Raw genomic sequence first — 18611 nt, 5'->3', positions numbered from 1 at the left:
AAAGACCTAAACGAGGCTTTTTTTATTTTCTCGTTGACGTCAAAACTAATGATGGCCAACAGTGTTTAAAGCTCATATTGGCTGGCTTTGAGCTGGCTTGACATGTCTAAATCCAGATTATAGTTGGCTTGGCTTCTTAACATCATTCCACTGTGTGTCCAGAAATAATGTTGCTAAAACGAGTGTGCTGTTATTATTTGTGACCCAAGTTCAATCCTGTAGGTATATCCAAATGCACTTTCAGAGACAAACAACACAGCACACCTGCAAAGACTAATCCGCTTTCTTTCTTCTTAATAACAACCAAATTGGCTGAGATTTTATTGTAATGGCTAACACATTGGGTCTCAATTTCAAATATCTAGATTGAGAAAATTGTATTAGTTTATTCCAAAATATTCTAAATATTAAAAACCAGAACAGAAGCAAACAGGATAGATTTGATCATGAACAAACCCACAGCAGCGTACGAGAAGTCATATTTAATATTTGAGTAAAGGTGGTGTAACAAAAGGATTCTTAGACATGCTTTACAGAATGTACAATTTAAAGTATAACAAAAAAAATGCAGCACTAAATATTAACATTGTAACAACTGCTAAACTTTGGTATAGTCATAGGAGGATCAAACAAATGCATAGGATGACTTTAGGCTGTGTTGCTGAAAAATACTGCAGGCTGAATTGATGCGACATCCAGCTCCAGTTAGGATGACTTCACAAGGCTTTAACATTTTTCTCATCACTCGATGGAAGGCATTGCACTGACTTTGGCCAGCAATAAAGAAGATAAAACTGTAATGGAAAGAGCATTGATCGGAGATTTTTTGGTCTTCAAATGGAAAATAAAACTGCAGTGATTTAAAAAAAACAAAAATCAAGCTTAGAATGTGTTGCACACATTTTGTGGTCCAAGTATAAATTCAACCAAACATAGGAGAGAAGACTCGAAAAATACAGAGCATGTCTGAGTACCACTGAGGAAGGAATGGTCCAAGGTGATTCTATACAACTATTCATAAAGTTGATCACAAAAATGAAAAGCTCAGGTGCCGCTACATCACACGGTGGCATTTCAATGCTGCATTTACACCTACAGAAGGATCAGGAAGCCGTTTTTGAAACTGCATGTAAGGTTAGTCACATCTGTAACCGTGAAGTGCAACAAGAGGATTCTCCAGGACGATTGTGAAATCTACATTCATTTACAGGAGAAACATTTCCATTTCTAGACTGAAGCACATCAACCGCCTGCTGACACTTTTCCATTTTAGAGAAAGCACCACCTGATCATATCAGTGTTTATACTGATATAAACACATACATGTGATGATGATGCAGGGACGATGTCAACTTACGTTAAAAAAAAAAAAAAAGGCTTTTTTTTTTAAATTCTAACTTCTCTGAAAATGTACAGGAGTATGGAACTCAATAGAGATCATTATGTACAAATACCTACATATATAAAATATTACAATACATTCTTTTTTTCACAGTCCAGAGCAGAAAACCAAGGCACACTCAATATGAATGGATGGATCATTTAAATGCTTTGAGCAAAAAAGTGGACAATAGATCCCTATGATGTAATCCATGTAAACTGCGTGTTTGCCACCATCAAGTGCCTGTAACACATCACTAAGAGGCCAAACTTAAACAATCAGTGCATACCGTAAAGAAAAACAAAACATCAACCAGCTCTCCCCATGGTTACTGAGAAATCCTTAAGGCCATCCACCTGTAAGGCAAAGGTAGCAAAACGGATTGTCCCATGTGCAAAGAAAATATAGACTTGGTAACTGTTCATTATTCTAAACATATAACATTATGGAATCAACAACTTCACTTTATATGGAACAAAACTAAGAATGGATGAAGCTAATATAGGATATAGTCATATATACTGATTTACACACCATATTTGCATACAAGTCATTCAGAATGGCTGTAGAAATGCTCTTCCGGGTTGTTTTTTCTGATATCATCAATCAGGAACTGCTGGTCAGGGTGCTACATCCAAAGTTTGATCCAAGTTTTCTACTTAGCAAGAGTTGCTTCTCCTAGAGTCACGAGGGCTGCCTCGAAAAAGTTCTGTACCATGAGGAAAGTGTCCCATAGCAACAGTCGTTAAGGACCGGGCTTGTGAAGATGCTACCGCGACTTGGAGTTCTCGCTTGGCAGCATTGGCCGTGGTTACTGAAAGCATCCGTGCACCTCCTCCTTTCCCAACAAGGTCATTTCAATCACTTTTCTATTTATCCAACTTAATGCAGCGGTCTTTACACAGTGGAGGATGTTAGCAGGCCATCTTGAGTGCAGCGGGCATGTAAACATACAAGACAGCATCTTTGGCAGAATGTAAGGAGTCTGTTTGGAGGTAGTGGGTGAGGGGTCAAGATGGGGTCAGGACAAAGGGTTGCAGCAACAATTCAGAGAAAGAATGTGGCAAGAGGGTAAATGACCTATGTTTGAGTCTGATGCCTGTCAGAGTTAGTCCTGTTTGAGGCACTTCTGTGGTCCTGGGTGCAAGGACTTGGGAAATGGCTAGCCGTGGCTTCAGTCTGTTCCGCTGTACAGTCGGCAGCAGAAGTCACAGAATGTGTCCTGTGAACAGTCACAGAGAGAGAAGACTCCCCGGGTTGGAGTTTTGTCGATGGAAGTTCTTCTTCTGTCCAGAAAGATCTACAAAGGTAATCTGCACAAAAATGAAAGGAGACAAGGGTCAGAGAGCAAATGGCTACAAAACTGTTGCCCTGCATTAGGTTTTTCAAGTTTTCAATTCATTACAAAAAGATAATTCTGTTTACAACGCTTTTTTAGAGAAAAAACAGATACTCCTGAAATGATCGTTCTAAACCTGCGTGTTTGTCCATTTTTTTTTTTAAATATCTTACCATTAATGTAGTGGTGCGATGGAGTGTGACCGCCCAGCACTTTGTCATTTGGGCCAAGAAAGACTGAGGAGTCGTGGTTGCTGATGAGGCCCTCCAGCGTGGCGTCTTCCTGCTGGGCATGCTCATTGAGGCTTTCTTTTAAGCCCGGTGTAGCCCTGCCCAGAGGATCATCCTCCCCCACATAAGCATAAGGGCAGTACTCCCGTGTACGAGTGTAAATGTTGGCATTGTCGTAGCAGTCGGAGCAGATGACCAAGGAACCTGGACCGCCTGGAAAGAGCATGTGTCACTTCAGAGTTTCTAGCTTTTTCCCCCCTCTATTCATTTAAACAAAAAAAACAACATTTTTGAACAGCAGCACAAAAAAAGTGTGGGTTTTTATAAAATATACATTACAGCTAATGTACTCTGAAAACTGTCTTTACTTAGAATTTTAGGCTTGTGATACAAACATTATGTAAATCTCCGGAATTTGACTGTGTAAATAAAATAGACACATTGAAATGCCTCCCACAGAGTTATGAGTCCAACAGTTTGAAATGGGCCAAAACAAACAAACCAAAGGGAATATTCACCTGCGGGGATTCCAGCTAGACCCTCATGAGCCTCCCCAGGATGGAAGCTGCTGCGGCCTGAGAACAGAGATCCCACCCTGCAGTGCAGCACGCCGTTTCCTTCAGTTTCCACCTCACTGCTCATGTCGCCATAACACACACCTGGAACAACCGGCATACGTGGTTACATTTTCCCTTTAGCAAGAGGATCATTTTAGACATAAACTGAAGCCCAACAACCATGACAACAATAAAGGGTGGGGAATTCAAAAAAAAAAAAAACGTTTTCTGTTTATTAACCCATGATTATTGAATTACTGAGCCTACAGTCCATTTCCATTAAAAGTATAAACATTAAAACCTTTATCGTCGTTTGCAGCTTCAGAAAACGTTCCATTTTATTACGTGTAGTTTTACAAAGATGAATAAAATACATACTTTTGATTCCAAAGCACTAATATGATATGAACAGAATAGAATTACCCAATAGGTTTTTTTCCGTGGAAGACAAAGCTAAAACCTTGAGCAACAGACAAAAGGTGGATGGTTAATACTAACCATCAGTGCCTTTATGAATGTAGCCATTAGAGAGGGGGGGCATGAGCTGCTGGTGGCTTCCTGCCTCAGAGCTACTGTAACCCTCCTGATGCTCTGACAAGGTTCCCTGAGAGGACAGATAACTGGGAATATCTGCTGGCAAATTCATCTCATCTGTAAAGAAACAAAAAATCAAATAAAAAAATCTTTGTTTTTTTTAACAGCACCTTTAAAGTTTCAAGCGCACAACAATCTCCAAACTAACCGGTGTTGGTGATGCTGTAGTCCTCAGTCTTCCTGCGCATGTGATAAATGACTATGACCCAGACCAGAGAAGTTCCAACAACACAGCACACCACCACAATCACCACGATGCCCACGGTGGTCCAGCCGTCCGGGTCATAACCTGCTCCAGTTTCACAGTTTGCTGACGGTAAGACACTCAGGTAGATGTGGCCGCGCTCGGTTCCCAGCGTGTTAGACATGATGCATGTGTATTTCCCCGCATCAGCTGGACCGGCGTCAACTATAATCAGAAGCTGATTGGCAGCAGCAAAGAAGTGTCGCTCAGTGAGCACCAGAGGGCCGTCGTCTTTGGTCCAGTTGAGGCGTGGCGTTGGGCTTCCCCCGGCTATACACTGAAGTACGGCGGTTTCGCCGCGGGCCACCGTCCTGTCTTCCAGTGGCCGAACAAAGGAAGGAGTTTCTACAAGAAGAAGATTTATCACATACTTTTTGGGTGAATAAAGAGCAACTTATAACCTTTTCTAACATTTGGTTTGTCACCAGTTAATGCAATTCTACTGAAATCTCGTAACAAACGCGATGATAAAATGCAGCAAGGCTTCAGTCAGAGGGCTTTCAATAATCTACATGTCCACTGCACAGCAAAGTTCATTACAATTCAGAGCAAAGATCTACATCAAGTTTTACACTAACCTCAATTCCACTGTTAAACAGCTACGTTACACGCAATTCTTTTTTAGGTCATTTTTAAACTTTTAATTTAGTTGTTTCAGCAGGCCTGATGATATGTTGTCTGTATTGTATTGGGTGTTGTATTGATTTTACTCTTTCTGCAACGAGATCCTCCAGCAAAGCAAGTTCTTTCCAAAGAAATTTAGTAATTTTCATTTTATTTAATTAGATTTTGATTTAGGCTAAAAATGGCAAAAGACCACAGAGTATGCTTTTAAAACAGCTCAAAATCTGATTAGAGTAAGTCTTTAGATAAAATTAACCTTCTAATCACAAAGGTTACTCACCCAAGACAGTAAGCGTAGCGTTCGTCGAAAGGCTGCCGGCTGCATTTTGGGCGGTGCAGCTGTAGACTCCCATGTCTTCGGTTTTAACATTAGCAATAAAGAAGATGTCATCATCTGGCATCACGTGCATGCGGCGCTCCCGAGCTGCAGGGAAATCCGTGCCTCCATCCTTCTGCCAAGCAATCTGCGGTGACGGATGACCTTCTGCTGCGCACTCCAGCCTGGCCATCGTCCCGGTGCGGATCGTAAGATCCATGGGAGTCTTAAGAAACGAGGGCATCTCTGAAATACCAAAAAAAAAAAAAAGGCTTTAAGATTAGCAGTCAGGTCCTAAAGGCTACTGAACTGACAAAATAAAGCACAACAGCAAACCATTTCTTTGACATATTTAATAACTTAAACAAACAAAATCAAAGAAAACTTAGACACATTTCTACGATACAGGCAAAACAAACAGAGGTACAGATTTATTCTCTGCATAAATTGGATCATTCTTGAAATACATGAGTATGACTCTCACCATTGACTGTAAGCTTTGCCCTGTTGGAATAGTTGGAGCCAAAGTGGTTGGAAACCACACACTGGTAACGGCCCTCGTCAGTAAAGTTGACATTGAGGAGGTGAAGGACGGTGGTGTAGATGAGCTCTCCTTCCTGATAACGAGCATAATTCTGCACTTCTGCATCATACAGCACCTCCCCGTCCTTCCTCCATGCAGTGGTCATTGGTGAGTCGCTGCTGCTGGATGCGACGCACCTCAGCGTCACATTGCTCCCACGCAAAACCACAGATGTTTCAGGGTGAGTTTTGATTTGAGGTTTTGGAAAATCCTCTGTGGAGCAGAAAGGGAAAAAACTGCATTAGTGCTAATGTAATCCTCTTCCTGCAGAGCTTTGATTGAAGATTGACTGGTGTCTTCCAGAAATTGCTGCTGATGTTCCAACATGCTTTAAAACCAAACATGAGTGAGTGCTGTCTATGTATGTGACCCTGCCTTTGCCCGGTCACAGCTGTGGTGGACTAAACCTAAACCTATGACCCCATCCATAATGAAACATCTATAAATAACAGATTGATGGAAGAAAGCACAGCTATTTGTGTTTCTGATGCTCACTCTGTTGTCATATTGTGCAATAACAAAAGCCATTAAACCAATTAGTAGTCAAGGTGGTGAGAGTGGCAGATGGAAAGCGAAGGACTCCCAAAAACAAACAGAGACTGCACTCGACTGACCACAAACGAACTCCTCCGGGCTGATGGACAGAACTTTGCGACCAAACAGATCTGCAGGATGGGCACAGACAGCGGAAACACTCTGTAGAAACGGGCTCTCTGACAACCATGGCCCAAGCCACTGCATGTGACAGTCACACAGCAGGCTGCTTGTGTTCAGGACACTGAAAAAAATAAGAACATGAGATCCAACAGCTCTCTTAATAGTCATGTCATCACTAGTCACTTAAAAATATGAGCTTTAAACATGTCAAAATATGCATTAAGCAAACATGTATATTCTAGCACGCATTGGGGCTCAATTCTTACAGAAGAGTTGATACTGATACACATCTGAGGATAAAACAAATGTACCTCTTTAGTTTTAGTGTAATGCACAGCTTATTCACATTGTTCACAAATCCAAAAACTTTCTACCTTAAGTAGAAATCTCAAGAAGAAAACCAGCAAAATGTGACTTATCTGCAAATCATACAAAAAAAAAGTAGTCTACTTGCTGTTTTGTTTATGTATGGCTGGAAAACACATTGACTGATAGAAACAACATCAACAAACTAAAAACAGTTCTAATGGAAAACTGAGTATTTTATTTTATTGAAAAGTAAAGTGTATTATAAATAAAATGCATTGTTAAAAGAGCTTGTCTAACAGGCCAACTGTCACAATGTGCTCTTTACGGCATTTGACATTATCTGGGAGTTTCATGATGACTGCCTCAGAGGCTTCACTGGTATGGACTGATCCAACCTTTCCTCCCATGCAGGAGACTGCTGTCACAGCAGGTCTCGTTATAATAGAGAATAAACTTGAGAAACCGGTTGGAATGTGCAGACATGTTCTCTAAAGCATGTTTAAAAAAGAATTATCTGCAAGTTTTAGCGTGTTTATGCAAAGTGTAGAGGCTCAGAAAAAACACTATGTTCTAAAGAACATGGAGTATTTAATTATGACAGCTACGAGTCTCTTCCTGGTTTTTACAGAGATGATTAAAAGTTGAATATGTTCTAACTCCAACTTATTCAACATAAAAGAACTTATCCGACAGTAGCTGCGTATACATGGACAAAAGTAATCAGAAAGAATGCCTGATCGGAAGAAAAATGCGTCATGTAAACACGCCGTTCGGAATACTCTGCCCCGATCAGACTTGTTCAGATCAAAATTTCTTTCCGATCGAGATAGGTGGGTTATGCCGATTGTTGATCCCATCGTGTTGCATGTTTACGGTTCATTCCGATCGTGTGTCACTACTGCTCTGGTTTAACGTCATGCATAGATGTATGTTTCACTCACTCCAGAGAAAGCTTTGGAGCTCAAACAGGACCGACCGGCTGCTCTGTGGACGCCTGTTGCGAAGCGCCGCTCTGTCCTCGCCCTGCCCTCGCCCCACTGGCTCTTCGCCTCTCCCCTCTCTTACACCCCTCACGAGGGGGTGCGGGGGAGGAGCGCTTCATGCCCCGTGACGTCTGGACCCTGCGCAGTCCGGGCTCGGGTGCCGGTGGACCGAGCGAACTGTGTCTCTGAGCAGAGCTGCCGGATTAATAACTTTGTGTTTGAGGGGAAGGGAGGATCAGGATGCTTTGCTACATGTGCGTTTTGTTGTTTTGTTATGTGTGGAAGAATTCTGACTGCAATCTGTCCCGCCGCTCTGGTTAGCGGCTGCCAGACTCAGGAGAACCGTGTGTCCGAGCAGAGCTTAGACTTCCAGCTCACACAGCTGCTTTGGGGCGGTGTGTGAGCTTTTCAAAGCAGAAATGTCACTCAGTCCTTAGAAACTGTTCAAACAATCACGTGGATTTGTATTTCCAGTCGTGTCCCGACTAAATAAAGGCTGATGGTATTCCCCAGGGCTCCAGACTAACTTTTTTCACTAGGAGCACTGTGGCCCCTAACTGAAAATTTTAGGGGCACAACCAGAAAATTTAGGGGCGCATACCGTAAATCAACATGCTAACCAAATGTACTAATTTTCACTGTATTACTAATAAATACTTTAATAATAGATGCATAAATTACAATGTGCTGTTTCTAATTCAGTGTCGCATTTTATTCTTCACTTTTGAAAATGCAACAACAGGTAAACTGACAGCACCATCGCTGTCATGACAGTACAAATAAGTAAAGAAAACGGATGGAAATTTATCTTTGTGACACCAAATAGGTGCAGCCAAGATGCACAATAAGCGTGTTTGAGATCACCCAGGTGGACGCAACGCTGCGCAGATCACCTGGTGAGACATATATTTTTGGTTTTGCTCCAACATCAACTGTCAATCATCACAAAAATATCGCGAGAAAGGGGTGGGAACAAGGGGCAAACCTACCCGGACACAGCTGAAAACTGAACTGACTGAAAGCTGCCCTATAGACTACAAAACAATGCATTATGGGACATGTGTCCTGATGGTCTTTGTAGTTGAGTGATTAATTAAAATAATTTAAAATACCAATTCATTTAAAAAGGCTACATGCATTACAAAACATCAAAATAATCATAAAATAAATTTATAATAACACAGATCATGCTAAGGGGGAGAAGAATATTAAAACTAAATTGAATGTTAAGGACAACTCCAACATCCTGTTCTCCTTCAGTCTTGCTGCAGATCCGCCTTCATCTCACAGCCCCCCCCCCCCGGCCTGGTCTCCCCAACGACCCAGGCAAGGTGCCGGTTCATCTCAAACACGTCTATCGTTGCATTTTCCCCACGTATTTTCAGTGTGTCTGAAACTAATGTTGTTTTTGCTCGAGCGTGTTTAAAGTTCAAGCCCCGTTAGCTGTCACGCATGTAGGTGTGGGACATTTGTTCTCCTCAGCTGACCATCTCCCGCGGGGGCGGTGTGCTGCCGTATCAGCCTATCATAAACCGTTTGATGCGCCGCCGTAATCGTAACCAAAACTTAACCTTCCTCCGGGTCTGTGTGACCCAGAGAAAAGTTCAGCACGGACTGCATGTATTTAGAAAATTACGAGCGAAGAGATACAGGAAAGTAAGGAACTCCTTCATGTGGTCTGGGGAGGGAGGGGGGCTGTCAGGTGTCCTGCTTTCAAGCCCTGTCATTGTCCCGCCCCCACTGTGATTGGTTGGTCATCTCCGTGCACGACAATGAAAAAGTGTCATTCATTAAAAGTGGCGGGCTGCAGTAACATTAAACCTTCATATTAAGGCGGGGGCCGCAAAATATCATCTTGGGGGCCGCAAATAGCCCGCGGGCCGCGAGTTTGAGACCCCTGCTGTACACTCTGGCACTGGTACACTAGCCACAGGTCGGAAGAACGAATCAATAGTTCACTTACTCATAGCTCAGACGCACATATCAGGTTGTGATATTTGTCTCTGTTTCCTTCCCACAGATGTTTACGCGCGCGCGAATATCTCTAGGCCCCGCCCCCTCCACATATTTTAGCCACTTACAGTGACTTATTCTTCTCACGCGCAGTGGCCGCCTCACAGACGGGCATCACGCGAGTGTCTGTGCTCGCGTTTCATGAATATGTGCGCGAGTGTGTGTCTGCCTGCGTGTGTGTGCGCTTGCGTCTCATTGATTATTTCATTGACCATTGACGTGCCCCTTCCACATTTAATGTATAAAAAAATACGTAGGGTGGGGGAGGCAAATTTACTGGTCGCACATGTGCGACTGGATGTAAAATTCAGTCGCACACTCTCAAATTTTGGTCGCAAAATGCGACCAAATGGTCGCAGTCTGGAGCCCTGTTCCCAGATATTTATGTGCAGCCAAGATGCTGACTGCGGCACTTCCAGCATGGATTTTGTGTTCATCAAAGGCTAAATGTTGTTAGCGCCTGTTAGCGTTCTCCTAACCCTTCTTCCAGCTCCGTTCTTCCACAAACAAAGCACTGACCACACAGATTAAAAATAAAATGATGAGTGAACAGGCGCTCCATAATATTCATAACATTAATAAAAGCCCATTTGGAAAAGCACATTCATCTTGTATATTACCGAGCTGCTGCATACATGTATATGGCAGCTCACTTTGTTTACAGTGGAACTCATTTCCTCTTCCGGTATTTTCAACACTACTGCGCATGCCCAAATGAATTATTCCGACCGAAAGTGTGACCATGTGAACGTTCTTTCTAATCGGAAAAGGTTTTTCTGATCCAATGTACACAGTTGGATTTTAACCCGACTATTGATCCGATCAAGATATTTTGCGCATGTAACCGCGGCTAGTGATTATAAACCTAGCACACCAAAGCTCCCCATGTAAAATGTCTATGTGGCTAAATGAGCGGAAATGTGTGTGGATACAAACGTCAACAGCAGACCGTCAAATCCTCACAGGCTGCAATATTTCACAACATTTTTATGGAAAATGCAAATATGGCTCATGTTTTCAGAGAATCTGAATTCCTGTCATGTCTTTATAATGGAACAATAACGGAATCAATCCAGACAACTAGGTTAAGAACAAGCCCCCCCCTTCCTCACATGGGCAAATGAGAGCTGCAATTTAGCATATACTCACAATCCTTTAAGCTTCAGTTGGGAGAAGGCTTGAGGGTGTAAGGACATTATGTCGTTTTTGCTCAGGTCCCTTTGGACAAAACAGAAATCTCAATTAGACACACATATTTGATCAAACAAAGTCGTTTTTTTTATATCACTAAACGGCCCTGGGACAATGTCCAAAAAACAAAACAAAAACAAACATTCATCAAGTAAAAATATGAATTTCTCTATTTCTAAGTAAAAAGATTAGCACTTTTGAATTACAATTGATTGGACATTTGATTTTTATTAAGAAACACAAAAAACAAACAACAAAATAAATGGTTTAACTCACAGATACTCCAGCTCCTTCAGGCCTTCAAAAGCTTTCTCTGTGATGGATTTGATTTTGTTTTGTTGTAAAATTCTGAAATACAAAAAAATATAAATAAACACTCAGTAAAAATGTAAAACATGCAAAATCTGGTCTTGGTTTCACCGTATTGCAAACTTTACCACCAGCTCTGCAGGTTATTTGGCAGAAAAAGGGAAACAACTCTAAAGGCATAAACATCTGTACAAGTCAGCGTTTTGCTACATATTGCATTAAGAGTAGTCCTGACTGAACTGTTTGGAGAACTGAGACAAAATAATGTGTACAGAATAGACAAATACATCTGAATATAGTTTTAAAGGGTGTGTTATTAAGTTCAAGTGTTCTCACAGATTGCTTAGCTTCTTCATTCCATCAAATAGACCAATGGAGTCTTCAATGGCCCAGGAAATCTCATTGTTGTGGATATCTCTGAAAAACAATGACACTGTTGGTTTATAACAATACTTTACACAGGTTGAACATCTCAAGTTTTCTCCTGCAACAGACTACAAGGAAAGCTTTTTGCCGCTTCTTTTAACCGTGGAGCTGTAGCGTCCCATACTTGGATGACTAGCAAGCAGAAAGACCACACTCTCAGGCTGTGCCATAGCGCCAAGCCCCCGCTATTCTGATGAGAGGATATAAGTGGCTGTTTAGAACTGATACAGTTCTTGAATGAACTGAAAAACCCAGAGGCCTTGTATTTCTACAATGGGTCATGGGCCTTTTGTTTCTCTTCCCTCACGCCTGGCAGCCTCTGAAAGAGGTCCAGCACTCCCAAATGACCCTCTCACATGAAGTATTGCAGGAAGGTTCAGGTCTCCAAGTGAAACCTCTTTTTCTTTGTAGTTCAGTGCTGGAAACAGTTTCATTTCTGTGAGAAACATGCTTGATGCACATGGGTCATCTGCATTAAACTACTATTACTCACAGTAATAGGAAAGACGAGAAACTCAATGACTCAAAGCATGAATGACTTTGCTGACAGTTTTTCTGGATGTTATAGAACACAGGCTGTAAAAATGTATGGTAATTTAAAGGCTGTTTTACCCCTTATACTGATCGTAGGAGAAGAAATTTATGGATTGCTGCAATTTACTGCAAAGACAGTGTTGCTAAACACACAGCTTTGCAGGTATATCCTCTATAACTGGGTTAGGAGATCAGCTGGTTATGTTTACATATTCAATTACCTGATCTTTTAGAGTTTTTACATTGACTGTCCAGCAGCATGTGCGTGTTTGAGGGGGAGGGGTCATACAACCTTAAGCAAGGCTTTGGCTTTTTAACAACAAAAGTTTCTATTTACATATTTTCAGGCTGCAAAATAATGATCCTCAGTCACCAGTATTTGAGTTGTTGTAGCCGTACTATACAGGGAAGGATTAGGGACGTCAGCAGCAAACATTGACTTCAACAGTGAAGTGACTCAGCCTTTCTGCGGTAATTACTCCTGACTATATTCAACACTTTTAGAGGGATCGGAATTTTAAGACCTTTTGAGCAGTTTACTGTTGCAGCAATTCACTTATCCTAAAACTACCCAGCGAGTCTAGCTAGATAAACAAATTCACATCTGTTCATGCAGTTGCTTTAGAGTCCAAGTGCTATCACAATCGATCATTGTATTAAGAAAAAGCCTTAAAACGTATTCCTACAAACTGCGAATAACACACAAAGTTTTCAAACACAACTAGGACTGAAGGCTGAAACAAACAGAACTGCAGTAGTTGTTGCTATTCATAGAAATGCACAAAACTAAGTGGAAGCCAAGACTATTTTATGGCTCAAATGACTTCTTTCAACATACATGAAAAGCTGTGTGTGTGTCAGAGCACTTACAAAGTACGTAGATTTGTCAGACCACTGAACACCCCTTCTCCCAAATGACTGATGGCATTTTCTCCCAGGTACAGGTTCTCCAGGAGACCCAATCCTATGAAAGCTGTTTCCTCCAGTCTAGTCAGGTGATTGGAAGACAAATCTCTGTACAGAACAGTCAGTCACAAAAAAAAAAAAAAACAACGTGTGTAATTCTTCAATATTTGCATTGGAAAGAACACGTTTGCATTATAATGAGGCATTTTGTCAAACTAACTATTTAGATAAAAGGAGCTAGATAATGCCAACTCATCCTAAATTACCCATCATGTGCCAGGAAACCATACACAAACTGAATCTCCAACCCAAAGGATAATGAAAAGGAGGCTGCTTGCAAACATATAGAAATATGGAATAAACACACTTACAGTAGCTCCAGCTTCTGGCAGAATTCCCAGGCATCTGGTCGGATAACTCCTACAGCATTGTGGCTGATTTGCAAGACACGAAGCATGCGGAGACCGTAAAGCCAACCTTTGTCAATCTCAGTCAGGTTGTTGTGCTCCAACTCCCTAAAAGAAAGTTTAAGGAGTAAACTCAATTCAGGAACTAACTACAGATAAGCTATACTTGTTATACTTCAAGCCTGTTAGTTGCACTAAAAGTAATTTGTAAAAGATTAGACTAACGCTGATGTAATGTCACTTTGTACTCACAATTCTTCAATGTTGGTCAGACCAAAAAAAGCCCCGTCCATTAGCTTTGAGATACCATTTCTCTGCATTTTCAGTGACCTCAGTGAGTCCATTCCCTTAAATGTGAGGCTGTCCACAAACTTGATCCTGTTGCGTTTCATTTCACTAAAAAGGGAATAATTGTCACTTGTTTTCTCTGTGATACACTGAGAACATGAAGTTATAGCAACTTCGCAAGCTGTCGACTTAACTTTGCACTTTAAAACACTTGTTATATACTTACAGAACTTGAAGCTGTGGAAGTCTGAACACTTTGGAGGGAAGCACAGCTATTCGGTTTCTGTTCAGCCTCAGCACTAGCAGGGAGCTGGAGATGTTTTCAAAGCAGCCAGGCTCAAGGACACTAATCTTGTTGTTTGTTAGATTTCTGTAGGATAAAACAGTCGGAATAAAACATGAAATACAGGAATACAAACATGAAATAGAAACAATTAAATGAGTATTTAAGTGCTTACAGATATTTCAGCTGGATGGATGGGAAAGACCCGACTGTGAGTTCAGATATGGAGTTGGAGGTCAGGTCCAGTGACTCAAGGGAGACATATGGTTGCAGCAGATACATCGACACCTCCATGATTTTATTGTGGACTCTGAATTTTTATCAAATGAAGTCTGGTATTAGTGAACATTTTTAACAATAAACCATATACGACACATGAAAGACACTGTGGTGTTAACATGTATACATTTTTTATTTTTGGTTAATTTAGCTTAATCTCTTCTGGGTTCTTTTCAAACACACTTGGCATCCTCCTCCTTCCTAATCGTCATCATGAAAGCTTTCTTAATACAAATAGAGAAACATATGATCAAATGGCCCAACTTCTCTTAAAAGTTCTACAATATGTGTGTCACACATTCAAAACATTTTCTCTCCTTTAGCAAAAGTTCTATTTTTAATGTATTGGAGTGGTGGGTGTGGACAGTGTATGGCAAGAAAAATTTATTATAACTCATGTTGTGAAAACAAGTGTTGTTGTTAATATGATCACATTGTGCCTTCCTGTAATTTAAAGCACCAGCAGCTGTGTGTGTGAAGAATAATTTTACCGATACAAAAAAGCACAAAAAAGAATGATGGGCTTACAATGACAGTGAGGTTATGTTGGAAGACCCTTCTCCAAGAAAGGGGAAAACAGTCAGCTCGTTATGATTCATGGTGCTGAAATGAAATAAACAGAACGCCGCCGTCATGCATCTTATAAATATTATTAGCAACAACCCTTTTCACAAATAGCAAAGTACAGATTGCATCTTCTAGACAGACAACTTTTTTTTTAGTAAAATTCATAAATTTATTAATAGTTTTTGTTCCTTACACTGTAAGAATGTATTACGAACCTAATTGCAAAAAAAAAAAAAAAAAATTAAAAAAATGCATGTTTATACTGCTGTAATAATAAATAGGTATTGTTGGGTAACAATGATGGTCAATTGTAAACATTTTTTCTTATATAATCCTATGTTAAGGAAATGTGGGAAAGTTAAAACTAAATTCAATCACTTGTCAATATCAGAAGTACAACATTAATAATTCTGCTGCCTTTATTTCAAAACAACAATTGGTGCTTATAACAACATTGCTACAACAAGCAGATGAAGTTTTCTACTTACACATGAGTTGTTCTTTCTGGGAGGTCTTGCGGAGGGACCAACAGCTTTTTCCTGTTGCAATCCACAATCTCTAGATCATCTTGTCTTTTCGAACAAGAACACGGAGCAGGACAGGAAGAATATCCAGCCCAGGCACCCACACAGAGCATCATGACGACAAAAGCTCGAGGAATGGGCCAACCTTCCGCCATTTTAAATGTCCTCCGACAGACAGAGGTAGCTACGTGGCTAGCTAAAGCTTCAACGAGCACGCTCACAGTTAAGACATAAAAGTATCCCAGTTGTCCCACATCGGTCTACAAACGCATATTGGATATTTATCTCACCATGACTAAAACAACAAACTTAATAAAACCACGTTTTCCAACTTGCACGAAGCATTCCAAGAAAGAGTGTCCCTTCTTCCCAGAGCCTGGAATTCCTTCCGCTCCAATCAAGATAGCTTCACGGAGCAGCAAACTGGCTAGCTAGCTCGTTGTGCGGTCCCCCCCTCACATAAATAAACATATTTTTCCTACATAATATATCGTTGGAAGCTAATAGCAATGAAACAAACCTAAATGTTAAATTCACTCAACTTGTAATATTTAGTCTCCATTTTCCCCCCGTGTTTAGTCTTTTTCAGGAAAACAAAGCTCCGTACTACGTTGACGACATAGGATATCTAAGATCCCGCCCCATTCAAGCGTGTTTACAGCTTTGCTATTGGTCCAACACGAAACTTGTCAAACATTTTCACGAATCTGATTGGTCCGTTATCAAACATGTTTTAAAGATTGCTCGGCTTATTAGAAACCGAAAAGTTTGGCACAACTAAAAGAAGTCATTTAAAAAAGTAACAGTCATGATTTAAACCCATAATCCATAAAACGTCTCTGTGTGTTCACCGTTAGTAAAAGATACACAGTGTACTTCGAAAATCAACCAAAAAATGTGTGCAAAAACTCAAGAAAAGTTTCAAAAATAAATAAATAAGAAAAGCACAATACAGCACAAGCACAGAGCAAATAAAACTAGGCCTCACATCGTAATGATATGTGTAATGATACATTAAGTATACATTTTGAAATCAGTTACATGTGAAGTGGTGTGATTCTTAAAATAAAAAAGCTGAAATAAAGTCAACATGTGTCACTAAAAATGAAAAAACCATTAACTTTTTTCTTTCAAAACTCAGACATTGTGAAGATTTAAAAAATAATAATAACTATTCATTAACTAAAATTTTAACTTTTTTAATATAAAGAGTTTTTCTTTTCTTTATTCTATTGCTTAACTACTGTAGGCCTGTTACATTTTTATTTTTTGCCTACAACCAACAAAAAAGCTCTAGATTAAGAAAACTGGGGGGTATTCCAGAAAGCAGGTTATGCTAGCTCCCACGGTAAATTTGAGGCTAAGGAAGTGGATAACCTCAGCTTTCGGTTCCAGAAATGGAGGTATGTTTCAAGGTATGTCAAGTTGCCATAGCAACTCATGCTCTGAACATAACCTGGTCTGGAGCAGGTTTAGTTGAAGGTTAGTTAGTTTTCAGAGAGGTGAAGCAGCATGGTGTGTCCATTTGAAGATAATTTAGTGGATGAAGAAGCTCAGATAATACTTTTCCCAACTGTGAGAGTGTGAAAACCGCATATGGATGTTTAAAGATAAACCTTTTACATTGATCTATCTTAATTGTTTGCTTCAGTTAAGATAAATCTTTTTTTTTTTTTTTTAGTTAAGTCAGCTTAAAAATAACACGTAGTTATTAGACTGTTATTTTATTTTCATTCAAATTAATTCAATTAAGTAAGTGTAACTTTGGTGCTGGTGTTAGATCATCACCGCAAGGAATTGTGGAATACCATTCCCTTTACCTGTCTGGGCAGATTTGGGTCCAAGTGTGGCTTTTTGACCATTTGTGTTTAGTTTAGCTGTTTTACTGTGTGAGTTATTTGTACTGTTATATTTACTTCTTTCTGCACCATGAGTGAGAGGGAGGAAGAGGATGATCAGTTTATTTAGTAGCCCTACTTTCTATGGATATTGTGATAAATTCAGAGCTATGGTAAATGGTTTGATGACTCAACTTTGTTTAGATTCATTCATTTTATTGTTATAAAAATGAGTCTATCTGCAGGCTCAAATTTAGACATGAGAGTTCAAGAATTACAATAAATTAAGATGGAAAAATTATAATTCAATTGGAGTAATATTACGCATTTAGTTAGATAAATATTTAAATCTGAGTTGTAAAAAAAATATTGAGTTGGATAGACGTAAGAAATTTGGTTGAATGAATTTAACTCAATTACTTGTTACCAATTGAATTAATTTAAGTTGGATAAGTTATATAAATATGCGTCACAATGAAAATAAGATCAGAAACTCTTGCGTTTACTTTGTCGTTCTTTTCTCCAAGCAGAAACTCTTTTTTTTTGATGATGCAGGGTATCACTTTTTTTGATGGACGTATAATCTCCATCCGCCGTCAGTAAAATCTCAGACTCCTCTCACTGGAGTATAACGCTCTTTTTTCTCCACGCGTTTCCATGGTGACTCCTCCGGAAATTGGCGAGCCATTGAGAATACCTTTTATGTACTTGCTGTGCACGTGCATTAACCCAGGGTTACCAAGTCAAGCGTAATTACGCCAACTCATATCCGGTCTTTTGGAACCGACATACCGACATAGAGTAAGCAAGTTCAGGCGGATTTCAGCCAGAGTTCAGGGTTAAAGTCAGGGTAGTTTAAACATGCTTCCTGGAATACCCTCCTGGTAATGTTCAGAGCATGAGTTGCTATGGGAACCAAGCATACCCTGAAACATTGTTTTTTGTAACCAAAAAGCTGATGTTATACTCTTCCTTAGCCTCAAACTTGCCGTGGCAACTCACATAAGCTTTTTTTTTTTTTTTTTTTTTTTTAAATACCGCCCTGGTCAAGAACGGTTGGTGTCAATAATATAGGCGGGTTCTCTTACCTGTAGGGTTTCTCTGTGTCCGCCCACCACGAGAATGTAGATTCGCTCATCCAAAGTAGCGTGGCTCCTCCTTCTCTCAAATGAAAAGTATAAAACTATTTCCAAGAACCGCTTCACCTCATTGTCTGTGTCCAAGACTCC

General features: G+C 40.2%; 1 protein-coding gene across 2 annotated transcripts; it reads right to left on the bottom strand.

Moving 5' to 3' along the window:
* Window positions 1-467: 467 nt before the first annotated feature.
* Window positions 468-18596, bottom strand: lrig2 (leucine-rich repeats and immunoglobulin-like domains 2). Of its 2 annotated transcripts, XM_078947266.1 has the most exons (19): window positions 18471-18596; window positions 15509-15592; window positions 14982-15056; window positions 14350-14484; window positions 14118-14261; window positions 13856-13999; window positions 13568-13711; window positions 13161-13304; window positions 11667-11747; window positions 11298-11369; window positions 10980-11048; window positions 6483-6646; window positions 5770-6081; window positions 5250-5531; window positions 4250-4690; window positions 4006-4158; window positions 3469-3609; window positions 2894-3163; window positions 468-2694 (listed from the first exon to the last, which is right to left on the bottom strand). In XM_078947266.1, exons 1-19 carry the CDS (start codon window positions 18518-18520, stop codon window positions 2462-2464), a joined length of 3138 nt encoding a protein of 1045 aa, XP_078803392.1. In that variant the 5' UTR covers window positions 18521-18596; the 3' UTR covers window positions 468-2461. The 2 variants fall into 2 exon arrangements, with proteins under 2 accessions (XP_078803392.1, XP_011473339.1); XM_011475037.4 differs by lacking the exon at window positions 18471-18596 and having other exon boundaries at window positions 15509-16197.
* Window positions 18597-18611: the final 15 nt, after the last annotated feature.

The sequence above is a fragment of the Oryzias latipes genome, chromosome 5 (genome assembly GCF_053564925.1).
Source record: "Oryzias latipes strain Hd-rR chromosome 5, Olatipes_Hd-rR_3.1".
Lineage (NCBI taxonomy): Eukaryota > Metazoa > Chordata > Actinopteri > Beloniformes > Adrianichthyidae > Oryzias > Oryzias latipes.
The sequence above is the reverse complement of the archived record's forward strand: the minus strand, read 5'-3'. Positions and strand labels throughout refer to the sequence as shown.

What these genes read in the sequence shown, in the direction of transcription:
- lrig2 (XM_011475037.4), bottom strand. Translation starts at nt 15,699, where the DNA reads ATGGCGGAAGGTTGGCCCATTCCTCGAGCTTTTGTCGTCATGATGCTC. An exon ending in CTGACAAATCTACGTACTTT is followed by an intron (nt 11,748 to 13,160) that starts GTAAGTGCTCTG and finishes ATTGTTTTTCAG; the next exon opens with AGATATCCACAACAATGAGA. An exon ending in ATCGCACCACTACATTAATG is followed by an intron (nt 2,695 to 2,893) that starts GTAAGATATTTA and finishes ATTTTTGTGCAG; the next exon opens with ATTACCTTTGTAGATCTTTC.